At 38.4% G+C, this 14,255-nt stretch overlaps 1 protein-coding gene across 2 annotated transcripts in view; it reads left to right on the top strand.

Annotated features, from left to right (window-relative positions):
- The window catches only part of GASK1B (golgi associated kinase 1B), an 80,431-nt gene extending 67,876 nt beyond the window's left edge, over positions 1-12,555 (top strand). For both annotated transcript variants that reach the window (XM_027567223.1, XM_027567222.1), the window contains exons 4-5: positions 4,933-5,159; positions 8,628-12,555. In XM_027567223.1, coding sequence (XP_027423024.1) covers positions 4,933-5,159; positions 8,628-8,835 — 435 coding nt within the window. In that variant the 3' untranslated portion in view covers positions 8,836-12,555. The remainder of the gene's footprint in view (positions 1-4,932; positions 5,160-8,627) is intronic.
- Positions 12,556-14,255: the final 1,700 nt, after the last annotated feature.

Genomic DNA, 14,255 nt, shown 5'->3' with positions numbered 1-14,255 from the left:
GTGGAATCTAGAAAAATAGTGCGGGTGAACCTATTTGCAAGGCAGGAATAGAGATGCAGATGTAGGGAATGGACTTGTGGATACAGCAGGGGAAGGAGAGGGTGGGATGAGTTGAGAGACTAGCTTTGAAACATGTTATGAGGTTGGTACAAAAGTAATTGCAGTTTTGGACTGTGAATTTTAAATCATGATAACTAGGCTCAAACACATCTTTATTTATCAAATAGGAACCATTACACTCAATATATTTTTGCCAACTAGAAATGAGTTTGCTTATTCCTGTGGTGTAAAAATTCATGCTTCCAGATTCCACGGTCTTGGAAAGCATTTTCTGTTTCCTGCTACTTGTGGAAGCATTTTCCTTGCAAAAGTTGTTGAGATACTTGAAGAATTGGTAGTCAGTTGGCGAGAGGTCAGGTGAACATGGCAGATGAGGCAAAACTTTGTAGCCCAATTCATTGAACTCTTAAAACATTGGTTGTACAACATACAGTTTGGTGTTGCTGTGGAGAAGAAATGGGCCCTTTCTGTTGACCAATGCTGGCTGCAGGCACTGCAGCTTTCAGTGCATCTCATCAAGTTGCTGAGCATACTTCTCAGATGTAATTATTTCACAAGGCTCAGAAAGCTGTAGTGGATCAGACCGGCAGCAGACCACCAAAGAGTGACCGTGACTTTTTTTTAGTACAAGTTTGGCTTTAGGAAGTGCTTTGGAGCTTCTTGTCAGTCCAACCACTAAGCTGGTCATCCACTGGTTGTTGTATAGAAGAATCCACTTTTTGTCTCATGTCACAATCCAATCAAGAAATCGTTCATTGTTGTTGCATAGAATAAGAGAAGAGACACTTCAAAACAATTGTTTTGATTTGTGGTCAACTCATGAGGCACCTGCTTGTGAAGCTTTTTCACCTTTCCAATTTGCTTCGAATGCCCAATGACCATAGAATGGTCTATGTTGAGTTCTTTGGTAACTTCTCTTGTAGTTGTAAGAGGATAAGCTTAGATGATTGCTTTCAATTGGTCCTTGTCAACTTCCTATGACCCGTCATTACGCTCTCATCTTCAAGGCTCTTGTCTCCTTTGCAAAACTTCTTGACCCACCACTGCACTGAAGAGTCATTAGCAGTTCCTGGAGCAAATACACTGTTGATGTTACAAGTTGTCTCTGCTGCTTTATGACCCATTTTGAACTTGAATAAAAAGTCACTCGAATTTGCTTTGTGTCTAACATCATTTCTGTAGTCTAAAATAAATATAAAATAAACAGCAAGTAATAAGTCATTAGCAAAATAAATGGAGAAGGCAATGGTACCCCACTCCAGTACTCTTTCCTGGAAAATCCCGTGGATGGAGGAGCCTGGTAGGCGGCAGTCCGTGGGGTCGCACAGAGTTGGACACGACTGAACGACTTCCCTATCACTTTTCACTTTCATGCATTGGAGAAGGAAATGGCAACCCACTCCAGTGTTCTTGTCTGGAGAATTCCAGGGACGGAGGAGCCTGGTGGGCTGCAGTCTGTGGGGTCACACAGAGTCGGACATGACTGAAGTGACTTAGCAGCAGCAGCAGCAGCAGCAGCAAAATAAATAAAGCAAGAAATGTGCGTTAAAATGATGTATAACACAACCCCATTTATTTAAGAATGTATTCCAACATCAAATGGCAAAGTCCAACAATGTAAAACTGCAATTACTTCTGCACCAAACTAATACATTATGATGTGTAAAATAGATAGCTAGTGGGAAGCTGCTGTATAGCACAAGGTGCTCAGCTCAGTGCTCTGTGACCCTAGAGGGGTGGGATGGCAGGTGGAAGGGAAATCCAAGAGGGATGGGACATATGTATATCTATAGTTGATTCACTTTGTTGTACAGCAGAAACTAACACAACATTGTAAAGCTCCAATAATATACTCCAATAATAATTTTAAAAGGATGCTCTAAGTTGCTCTGCTGCTGCTGCTGCTGCTAAGTCGCTTCAGTCATGTCCGACTCTGTGCGACCCCATAGACGGCAGCCCACCAGGCTCCTCTGTCCCTGGGATTCTCCAGGCAAGAACACTGGAGTGGGTTGCCATGGAAAGTGCATGAAAGTGGAAAGTGAAAGTGAAGTCGCTCAGTCGTGTCCGACTCTTAGCGACCCCATGGACTGCAGTCCACCAGCCTCCTCTGCCCATGGGATTTTCCAGGCAAGAGTACTGGAGTGGGGTACCATTGCCTTCTCCAAGTTGCTCTGTCTCACCTCTAACTCTTAATGCTTTCTTGTAGTCTAAAAACAGAAAGATATAATTTATTTATAGAGTACTGGAGGTTAGGGCCTAGATGGTACATTGCTTGTTATCACACAATATTGTATGTGATACCCCTGGCTTTGTTGTGTGACAACAGAAATGCTATTTGTTTTGGTCCTTTCCCACTACTAGAAATCAACAATGGAGAAAGAGCTTAGGGTTCAGAGACCATTTAAGAACTGGTTGGTAGATGTGTCCTTACAAGTAAAGCTCTAAACACACTTATCCAACACAACACACATTGATGTTACAGCAAAAGTGAAGTAAGATTGAGCTTTCTCTCATATATAGTGTCATTATAATTGGATAAAAACATACAATGATGACAGGAATAAGGTATAGAGACTTTTTGAGAATTATTAGCTACTATATATAACAAAAAGGGACATTAAATGAGAATCAGCTCCCTGGAGAGTTATTTTTTACATTCTCCCTGACCTCTTGATGGTAACTTGATTAACTAGCAAGCACATACCATCTCTTCATATCATTTGATTTCCCTTATACTCAAATCTGTCAAGATAACACATAAAAGGAATCAAATTGAGGAGAAAGGAGTCAATTCATTTTTCATTTTTCTAGTATTTTCCAGCTTATGCTTTTTTTCATTTAACCTACAGTGATGTGGTTGGGGCTCTCTTGCTCACCTTTGGAAAACATTCAACCAGCCCTGGGAGCTTTTGTGCCCTGGAGACAGCCTGTGTGACATTTATGGATAAACCCCTGGTTAGGCCCATGACCCCACAGATCAGCTTGCCTGAAGCTAGCTCTGCCAAGGTCCCCTGATCTGTAGACTGTTTCTTGACCAGCACCGTACCCTCTGATCTGTCCAAGAGGCTGGTGGCTCATGGAGCACCTCATCCCATGTGACTACTTTTATATAAATTTCATAGAAAATTGGCTTATGCTAACTTCTCTTATAATCACTGCTTTCTGAAGTATGCTTTTTGATGTGAAGTCTACTTACCTGCAGAAAACAGAGAGGAGGGTCATTTGTCTGGTAGTGGGTTTGCTGTGTTAGCGAGGCAAAACTGATTCATCTCCCTCTGGAAGTAGTGCTGGTTTGGGCGGGGTGCTGGCCCTGGGTGACATTTGCCTCAGTGCCTGGCCCACTGCTGGGTGGTAGAAGATATTACATAAACATTTGTTGGATGAATAAATACAGGATTTTTGCAACGTAGGCTCAATTTTGGTACTACTCTTTCTGCATTTCTGTCTTAGCAACTGACTACCTATAGTGACCAGCCCTATAAGATATGGAAAAAAACAGGAGGAAGAGAAAAGATGGGAGTTTAGTAAATAAAAGACTTAAAATGACAAAAGAATGGAAATGACAGCCTGGGGACTTCCCTACTGGTCCAGTAGTTAAGACTGTGCTTCAATGCAGGAGACACAGGTTTAACCCCTGGTCGGGGAATTAAGATCCCATGTGCTGGGTGGTACTGCCAAAAATTAAAAAAACAAAAGACAATCTGTGTCGAGCCATCTTTTGAATCTTGAGCATACGTACAATATTTGACTAGACAAACTATTCAATGTGGTGTTTTAGGGGGAAATGTACACTTCAAAGACAAACACAACTGTGTCTGAATCTTAACTTTGCTACTTACTAAAATTCTATGCAGAGTACAATATTTAATCTCTCCAAGGCTCAGTTTTCCTTCACTGCAATGGAGAAACTACCTTTTGTTTCAGAAGCTTGTTTTGTGGTCAATCATTTCATACACTGTGTACATGTGTGTCTCAACAATAGTAATGACAGTTTTCCATTCTTAAGTATCTTCTAGATGCCTGGGTCAGGCTGGGGTGTATCCAGACACTTTTGTGTCCTTAACCCATCAAAAGTACAAGGCTAATAGTATGATTTCCGATATACAGAAAATTAAATTGAGACTCAGTAACGTAAAGGGAGCTATACAAGTTTGCGGAACTGCAAAGAGGAGACTTGAGTTTAAATGTATCTAACTCCTTAGCCTAGGCTTTAACTTACCATGATTAATATAATTTTTTCCCTTTCCAAAAAGACATGTAAATAACCCATTTCTCCCTTTCCTAGTTAGTGTCTGCCCTCTATAGGGTGGTCGCCCTACTCCCACAATAAACCCCAATAAGCCTAAGTGTTCTGCTTGTTCATTTAGAATCTAACTGTGGGCTCCATATGTGGTGTGTTCTTGGCTATCATTATCGGTTATCACGTTTTTTCCATAGGTTTATTCTCAGTAACTTAAAGTTTTATACTGTAATACTGAAATCCAGAGAGAGTTAGGGAATGCAGTAAACTTTTAGAGCCACTGAGGTGACCCAGATTTTCTGGATGTATCCAAGTACAGTGATCTGTATCTTCTGTCCCAAGTAGCATCAGAGATTCTTCTGGCCACGCATCGACATATGATGTCAGTGGGAACTCTGAATGTGAAGGGTGGAGATGCTTAGTTTGGATGATCTGCCTGTGGAGCTGTTAACTGAGCTGGATCAGAAGGATATGAAATTTGGACTTATTCTGACAGTTAATTAAACAAACCTGGCCCCAATTAAATTCTGGCAAGTCAGCCACTTAGAAAGTACTTGTTCTTTGGACATCTAACTTTCCCAAGTTTTGTTTTTACTCAGCATCTTAGATTTTGTTTTTGCTTTCCCTTTCAGATTTATAACCGCCTGGATACAAATTGCTGTGGGTTCCGACCTCGGAAGGAAGATACCTGTGTACAGAGTGGACAGAGTTCAAAATGCGACAACCAGGATACTGTGGTTCTAGCCCACATTGTCCAGCGAAAGCAGGACCCAAGACACTTGGTTTTTATAGATAACAAGGGTTTCTTTGACAGAAGTGAAGATAACTTGAACTTCAAACTCCTAGAAGGCATCAGAGAGTAAGTTTCCTGATGTAGTAACATCTGCAGGACATTGCATTTCTATTGAATACGTAGTAAGCTTTGAGAAGACTCATATCCTATGTCTGATCAGTTTAACCTTTAAAGAGAATCTGGGAATGGAGGCCCAGAGAAGGGAACCAAACCCAAGGGAAGTAGAAAAAAGGTGCAGCCAGGTTTCACTGTAACTGGCCTGTGCAACCTACAGAGGTCCTGCTGCATTTCACAGGCATCATATTGCTTGGCCCTCATGTGAAAATCCAGGTGGTATGAGGTTGGAAGCATGCAGGCATTTCTGGAATAGGAGCTAGCCTGGTGGAGGTGAGCAGGTCACAGGGGCTCCATTACCAGGGTGCAGGATGGGGAAACCAACAGACATTCAAATACTGACAAGGCAGGATATCCCAGGGCAGAATAAACTCAGTGACTTTGATGAACACATGGGAAGTTAGAGGCAACCTGCTGAGTAGAACACAGTAGCCAAGAATAATGGCAGTTCAATTCAGGTAAGAGGGTTTCTGAGCATTTGGAAATCCTTCTGTAGACATAGATTATGGGGACAAGTATCTTGAGCTTACACTCAAGAAGTATTTGGAAATAAAGGAAACTAAGACATTCCATAGTGGCAGGGACCTCACTGTAGAGTCTGAGATATTCACCCCCAAACATGGGGACTGAAGCTACATTTCAGGCCTCCCTTCATAAGCACCTATTCATTGTCTTTCTTTCTTTTTTCTTAATTATTAATTAATTAATTTTTGTTTGCACTGGGTCTCCATTGCTGCATGCGGCCTTTCTGTAGTTATGGTGAATGAGGGTTATTTGTTGTGGAGCACAGGCTCAGTAGTTGTGGCTCGCAGGGTAAAGAGTGTGGAGTCAGTAGTTGTGGTACATGGACTTAGTTGCCCAAGGCAAGTGGAATCTTCCTGGATCAGTGATCAAACCTGTGTCGCCTGTATTGGCAGGTGGATTCCTATCCACTGCACCACCAGGGAAGTTCCCTTCATTGTCTTTCAACCTTAGTCAGAAATCAGGGTCACTAAGAAACTGGGGGGTGTGTCTGAGACTTGAAAATAGAAGGGTGCTCTAGGGAAACAGTCCACCAGCCTTGTGAAGCCGAGGGATTGCTGGGGACACATGAGCAAGTCTAAAACTGAGAGTAGAACCCAGGTCCTCCAACACCAAGTCCAGTCATTTTTCTGCAGTAACTTGTGGCATTTCTGCTGTTACTATTTCTCTTGTTAACAAAACTCTGAAGCATATTTTAATAATTCTTAGCACCATGAATTAGGTAATGGGGAATTTTATGTATTTCCAACGCTAGAGTTAATGAGTTTCAGGACATCCATTTTCATGAGTTTTTGCCATGACTTTCTCTATTAATACCCATTCCTTATATCTCTGTGGATGGAAGGTAAAATATAAGTGTCTGCTAAGTGTTTGAGGTGAGGAAATTTTATGTGTAGGAAAATTTACATACCAGTGGCATCACTTACTGAGTCGATATTATGGAGTCTTCTTAAATCCCTGAATTTCCTCTTAGAATTAATAGTGCCTGGAGAATCCATCTCTCTCATACATTCATAAAAATATGAGTAACATTTTACTTATGCTTTCAAAGGAGATTTAACCCTAAATGCATTATAAGGAGTAATAGGTTTAAAGTTAAATCTTCTTTGAATATGTAATTTCCACATTCAAAGGCAAAAATGAAGATTTCACTAACCAGATTTATGCATAGAATATTTCCATTAAGCAGCATAGCGCAGAGTCAGGTAATTTTTTTGATTTTCCTTTATGCAAGGATTAGACACTAAAGAGATCCATGAATGTAGTGGTTTCATCTTGTACATTCTGCCACAGCTAAGTTAGTTCAAGGGCCAGAGAATTAATAAATCATGGATTATTAATACTTCCTATAGCAAAAATGCTTAATTAATACTATGGTTACTAAACTATAAAGGACATGTCTTTGGGGTGCTCAGAGCATCTGATTAACATTATTTAATTCCACACTTACTCAGACTCATTAAGCATGTCCAGCTCTTTGGCCTTTGGTCTCTCTGCAGCATCAGAAATGCTGGAACATATGGACTGCTGTATTCATGCCCCCTCAGTGCCATCCCCAGCGTGATCCATTGACATTTGGAAAAGATGCTTAGAGGACTGAAGCTCTTGGCAAACTGTACTCTTGGAACAAATATATATTCTGTTTTAGTTTTTAAGGAACTACTAAATTTACTCTTAAACCCCAGTATTTGTACTGTACTTTCATCAGCATTTTAATGAAAGCTGGGAGAGAGGCCAAATTGGAGATTCAGCAAAATGTTGCTTATAATTTTGAACGAGAAATTTTACTAAATCCTTTAGATAATGTATGTGCTGTATCCCTGCCTTTATTATTTCTAAATGAAAAGCAGGAATCATAATGCCCTTCTTTAGGGAATTCAGCAAGGATCCCTCTAAACTGACCTCAGGTTTTCCAGAAAGGTGCTTCCTTGTGGAGTGCCCTGGCCCTCAAACTTGAGTTTTGTTAAATTTATTTGACAATAAATTAATATTCTGGTTTAATATAATGTTTCCAGATTCTTAGAATTTCTGAAGTATTATCTGAATAAAAAGCATTTCAGTCTTTAATTGGGCATTTTGGTGTGACTTCTTTCTTTACACCACATGTATTTTGTATAATTTCTCATTAAGTTCATTCATGCAACTCTGCTTCAGGAAGAGTAATTTACTGAAATGTCAGCATTTTTTTTTTGCTTCTCATATTTTCTTGCATATAATCTCATGCTGATACTTAAGAGGATAGGATTCTACTCAACAGATTAAAGTGGTTTCTTATGGGTGCTGCTGCTGCTGCTGCTATTTAGCTTCAGTCGTGTCGGACTCTATGCGACTCCACAGACGGCAATCCATCATGCTCCCCTGTCCCTGGGATTCTCCAGGCAAGAACACTGGAGTGGGTTGCCATTTCCTTCTCTAATGCATGAAAGTGAAAAGTGAAAGTGAAGTCGCTCAGTCGTGTCCGACTCTTAGCGACCCCATGGACTGCAGCCTACCAGGCTCCTCCGTCCGTGAGATTTTCCAGGCAAGAGTACTGGAGTGGGGTGCCATTGCCTTCTTCGCTTATGGGCTCAATGGAGTTTAAATTTGAGGAAAGTACTTTTCCAGATTATCAGAATTCTTGCTAATTCTGTCCCTCTCTTTGCCTACATATAATGATCTTAAGTAAGACATTGGTATGTCAAGTTCTCAGTGGTATAGAAAACTCAGTCCCTTTGAAATCTGTTCTTCTAGTATATAATTATTGAGAAGTGTAAGCTAGACGCTGACAGAAATGTTTCGATCCTCAAGATATTATCTGATAGTATGATTTATAACAGATTAATGACTGGCTGAACCACTGGGCAGGGCATAATATTTCCAAGCAATTACGAAGAATGAAATATCATTTTCTCTTTTCAGGTTTCCCGAATCTGCAGTTTCTGTTTTGAAGAGCCAACACTTACGGCAGAAACTCCTTCAGTCTCTGTTTCTTGATAAAGTTTACTGGGAGAGTCAGGGAGGTAGACAGGGCATCGAAAAGCTAATCGATGTGATAGAACAGAGAGCCAAAATCCTGCTCACCTACATCAACGCACACGGGGCCAAAGTGTTACCTATGAATGAATAAGAAAAGGTCTTCTGGCTAGCGGTCCAGTCCTTTTAGAGATGAGGCAGTGGAGATGAATACACAAAGTAAATGAATTTAATCTAGTAAATACGATGAACCTGAGCACAATAGCAGTCTTTAAAAGCTTTTGCAAATATACTGCTAAGATGTATCTGTTTACATTTTCCTTTAACATCATGACTCGGAGTCTCAACATCTGAGCACAGAATAGTTGCAATTTTGATCCCAGTTAGTTGTATTAAAGCATCTGTCACATCGGTTAACAGGATAGTATGAACCAGAAGTGGTGATTCCTTTAATAAATCAGGTTTGATGCCATTTGCTGGTCTAACCAAATACTAATGGGAACAGTTCTGGATATCTTTCTGTTGTTGATTGTTAGAACAGACAGCAGTTTCAACACTACCCAGAGGCAACTCTACGCTGGAAAATGGAGGTGTATAACCTTCAGAAACTTCAGACTCTATAGTAATTTTAAGGAGAAATGTTGGTTTATTTGTAAAACCTCCAGTGTATATTCTATTGTGTCTAAAAATGATCAGCCAGCTTTGTGATCCTCAACACAAGAATCGCATTTTCCATTCCCTTTTGGAAATGTATTAACATTTTGTCATCAGTATAGAAACCTACATCTGAGAGTTTATACATTAGGTAGTTTTACTCTCTGTTTTGGTCCAACTTATGTCTGGTGGCTTAAAAATTCAATGTTTAGGTATGAAGTTGCATATGTGAAACTACGCTTATTGAGTGTCTTTTGGTTGGGCGGATGTTCTTTTTACATTTTTTGTCATTTTTACTAAGGATAGGCTATAATTTCTGCTTATTTCATAAATAATAGTGGATTTCTTCAAGCTTGTTCTTTGTAATTATATTTAAACAGAATTAATTGATATTGTCCAGATATTGACAATAGGACCAGATATTGAGTATGTTTGAATACATTGTTTGACTTATTCCAATATGAAAAATAGGAGCAAAATAAGTTAAAATCCAACTCTGATCAGTTCTCCTCAAGTGAAATCACATGACTAGAAACAGGAAATTGGAGGATATTTAACCTCAAACAATTCTCTCTGAACTCTGTTGTTTAGTCACTAAGTCATGTTCGACTCTGTGACCCCATTGACTGCAGCCCTCCAGGCTCCATAGACTGCAGCCCTCCAGGCTCCTCTGTGCATGGAATTTTCCGGGCAATAATAGTGGAGTGGGTTGCCATTTCCTTCTCCAAAGGATCTTCCTGATCCAGGGATCAAGCCCATGTCTCCTGCTTGGCAGGTGGATTCTTTACCACTGCACCACATATCCTTGGAGGCATCTACATCATGGTGTTTGATAGATGTTCACATAGAGATTTGAAGTCTTGAACAAATGGCTGTGACCCTCCCCCCTCACCTCTTATTAAGAAGCTACTATACTGACTTCTTTCAGTTTAAAAAAATAACTTAAGAATATTTATAATGCATTCTATCCTCTGTTTTCTCAATTCTGCATGTTATTCCTAAAGTGCATCCCATTTTCTGTGTTCTAATAAGGGTCACTCAGCATCACTGAAGATTAGAACTACTAAAGACAGTATGATAAAGGCTAACCTATCTATAGATTTTAATTTATACAAACGTTTGAGGCAAAGTGACATAATAAAACGTAGATTATAAGAAAACATAGTCAAAGGAAAAGGGAATCATTTGATCCTCTATAACTTTTCTAGGCTTACATTCAAGCCCTACTTTTTAGCACCCTCACTTCTCAGCTGACCCTTGGAGAGCTGGCCTCCAGACCATGCTGTCTTCAGCGTTCCCTCCGTAGCCCTGAGTGCGCCTCTCCCACCCTCCGCCCCATACTTTCTAAGTACATGTGGACTCTGCTGAGTCTCCACTGCTACCTGCTATATTTGGTCTTTTAAGATCACTTTGTGTCTCAATAATCAGCATATTAATGAGAAATTGGCCTAACAGAAGTCTGGAGATGCAAACTCTACATTAAAATAACTCTTTGTCAAGTTGCCTTATACCTTGTCTTAATCTAGGTGACATATTTGCATTTTAATATGCCTTTCATGGAATATACCATCCTGTCCAACTTTGTGATACTGGTGCTGGAAATCTCAGGTTCCTCAGAAGTGGCTTTGATTTTGCATCTTAACCTATACCACTTCTGGACAACTTGGTCCTCCAGCTGGTGGGTCTCATTGTTTATTTGCCTCCAGTTTTTCTGAAATGCAAAGTATCAAATGACAGGTCCAGGAACACATGTTTAATTTAGTCACCTTTGCTTTTTAACAGTATATGTTGTTTTAGAATCAGTGGATAATTCATGCTATGTTATTTTTGAATGATGAATGACTTGAGGCCAGGCTTTTCATTCTAATAAGTAATACTCTTCTCTTACTGAAACAATGAGAATACTCTGCCTTTCAAATGTACTCATTAGGCTGCAGTTTGGTTCACATTGCACATTATGGGCTTTATTTACAATTTGATAAATTTAAAATAGAGCAGTTTACGTAGGCAGACATACCGAAGCTTATTCTTGTGTGATTCTTTTTTTAAACTGATATTATGAAAATAAATACATATCTTAAAAATATGTCATAAAAATGTTAAAAATTAAAGATGTGTGTTTTTTATTTTGTCAGTGTTTTTGTTGTTGTTGTTTTGTTTTTATCTTGTTTTATAGGTAAACTGCTTTTCAGAAGTGAACTTTGGGGGAGTGTTTGCTACCTTTATCCATGATAAAAGAAACAATTGTATAGTCGAGACTTACACTAGACTGTGTTTGTGTATGCATATATTTGATATCATTAATAATGATATTATGCCTTCCCTTGGTGTACATTTAGCACTCTTTTAGGTGGTATGCAAATTACTAACAGATATCATAAATTATAAAAAGATACTAATTTGGGGTTTTCTTTGCTTGATGTGAGTCTTACTATTATATTTAAGGCTTCCTTGGTAGCATTCATATTTATTAAATTTATTAGGCACCTGGGGAACTTATTAAAATATAAAATGTCTTAGACTTATGTTCAAAATATTTATAATCTCTAAACTTCTGTAATAGCCTGTTTATACCATTGTGCTTTTAGATATATGGTAAATTATATCCAGTGACTGAAATAAAATAACCTAAATGTAGATTCATCTATATATTGTCTTATGAAATTCTAATGTTTATCTCAGTACAGATTAAATAAGGCACATTAGAGCCCTAGCCTGAAAATATGATATGGAAATGGCATTGATACATAAGTCAAATGAAGATGATGACGGTATTTCTCTCAAGAATAAATAATGTTATCAAGAATCAGGAACTTTCATGAATGAAAGATGATTTGACTTGTCAGAAAAGGTATTGGACACTTGGAAATAGCCCCAAGTATTCTTTCAGTGCAATGCTGGACTTCATTTTGAATTGAATGGACTATTTAACAATGCTCTAGGGCAGAGGTTAACTTGTAGATTTTTACCCCAGGGAGATGCAAATAATTTCTGTCTGGTGGATAAAACAATCCTACCTTAATGGCTTTACAAATTATTACCCTGTTGGACATTAACCAGTTTTTTTTTTTTTTTTAATTTGTCCAATAATCTTATCCTAACATTTGCCTGTAAATATTTAGCTTTTGAAGCCCTCTTGAAATCATAGTGTCTTCTTACTAGTTTTCTTGTTATTAATTATTTTAATAAAATCTTTGAATATGTTCATTTTATATTTGCATAAGAGTTGCGGTTTTACCTTTTTTAAGATTTTGGCTTAATAAACTTTTGACTGTAGAGTCTTATAATTGTATTTACTTGAGTGTCATGATTTTAAAATTTTGAAATTTTAACAACTTTCAAAACAGAGTCACATCATTTAAAAAACTAAATGCTACCATTTGATCAACAGCTTAAGTTTATTTTCATTTCATCCTTTAATTGATTAAAAATTGTTAGTTGATTATCTGCTTGAAAGGTCTGACTCAGATGGGTTACAGGCAGACTTTGTTTTGCAGTCTAAAATGCACATTGTACATGAACGAAGTCACAGAAATCCTTTCTTATACTAGCACTGCATATAGTTAAATTAGTTCAACATTTTGTTTTTCTTCTTAGAAAGGTATCTTTTTACCCTCATGTCTCCAAAGTGCATTTTATTTGTTTATAAAAACATACACAATTTTGCATGCATTAAGAAATTTCTATGCATCTTCTTAAAAAATAATGTGTGTTTCTTAGCAGTGCTTGTCAAGATTTTTAAAGCTTTTGAGACAAAGAGATTAAAAAAACCTTTCCTTGTCAGGGGCCTTTTTGTCATGCTGCAGAATAGCTAGCTGAGCTATATTTCAAAAGGCAAACTGGGCTGCAGGGATTGTGGCCAGTCACTAAATAAGACTGAAACAGCTGTGATTTTGCAAGACGTGCCAACATTTTCTTTAGCTCCAGGACACCAGACATTATCTGGCTCATAAAGTACTCTATGTTATTGGCTCAACTTCTGTTTAGGAGAACAAGAGATCTTGTTCTACATCCTCATTTCAGGCCCTCAGGAGTACTAAAATTTGAAGTCAATGTTATTTTTTGACCATATAATACTTTAAAAAAATTAACTGCAGTTCACATATCCTCTCTAACTTGGTGAAAATACTTTACAGTTAAACTTGCAAAGTTTAGGTCTTTCATAAGAGAATTTTGAAAAATGGATAGCATCTCCTAGGAGAGAGTCAGTCTTCTCTCTCAATCAGGTAACAAGTGACAGTTAAAATATAGGACTTTCCTGAGAGTTTCACTGACAATTATGGCAGTACTATTTGTGTCATTTCCATTTTACTGTATTGTTAGTTGCAAGCAGAGAGAATATGTTTAAAAAGAAGTGACATGGTGGCACCCAAAGTAGAAAGTTCCTAATTAAGGACTTAGATTCCTAATTAAATTTTGATGTTGGCCCTAGACTATTTACCAGATGCTAGTAGTAACAGGTCTCCAAGTTGTGACAACCAAGAATATCTCCAGATATTGCAAACTGTCCCCTGAAAGGCAAAGCTATCACTTTAAGGTTCAGAACTACAGCTTTAGTCCATTGATTAAAAAGCACCCCCCTGCCCCACTATAGAAGGTACACCTTTAATTTTCTTTTGTCTTCTCACATTCATAAAGATTGTCCAATTCTTCATATTAGAATGGGTTGCCATGTTTTATGGCATCAATCAGATTCCCAAGAGGTTTGACGGTTTGGGGGAAGGGGTCTAGAAATAAGCCACATGAAAATCATGAGGACGAGATACCTTGGGCTCATCAATACAAATTTTAGGTGAAAAATATATCTGGGAGCATATTATTAGAGTGAAGAACTGACTCCATGTTGCATCTGTTTCTCTCACTTTAACCTTTGCTTCCCATTTCTTTTGTTCATTAAAAGGATACTGTTTATACATAATG

Source organism: Bos indicus x Bos taurus, chromosome 17 (genome assembly GCF_003369695.1).
Source record: "Bos indicus x Bos taurus breed Angus x Brahman F1 hybrid chromosome 17, Bos_hybrid_MaternalHap_v2.0, whole genome shotgun sequence".
NCBI lineage: Eukaryota > Metazoa > Chordata > Mammalia > Artiodactyla > Bovidae > Bos > Bos indicus x Bos taurus.
This window is presented reverse-complemented; position numbering and strand designations above follow the sequence as displayed.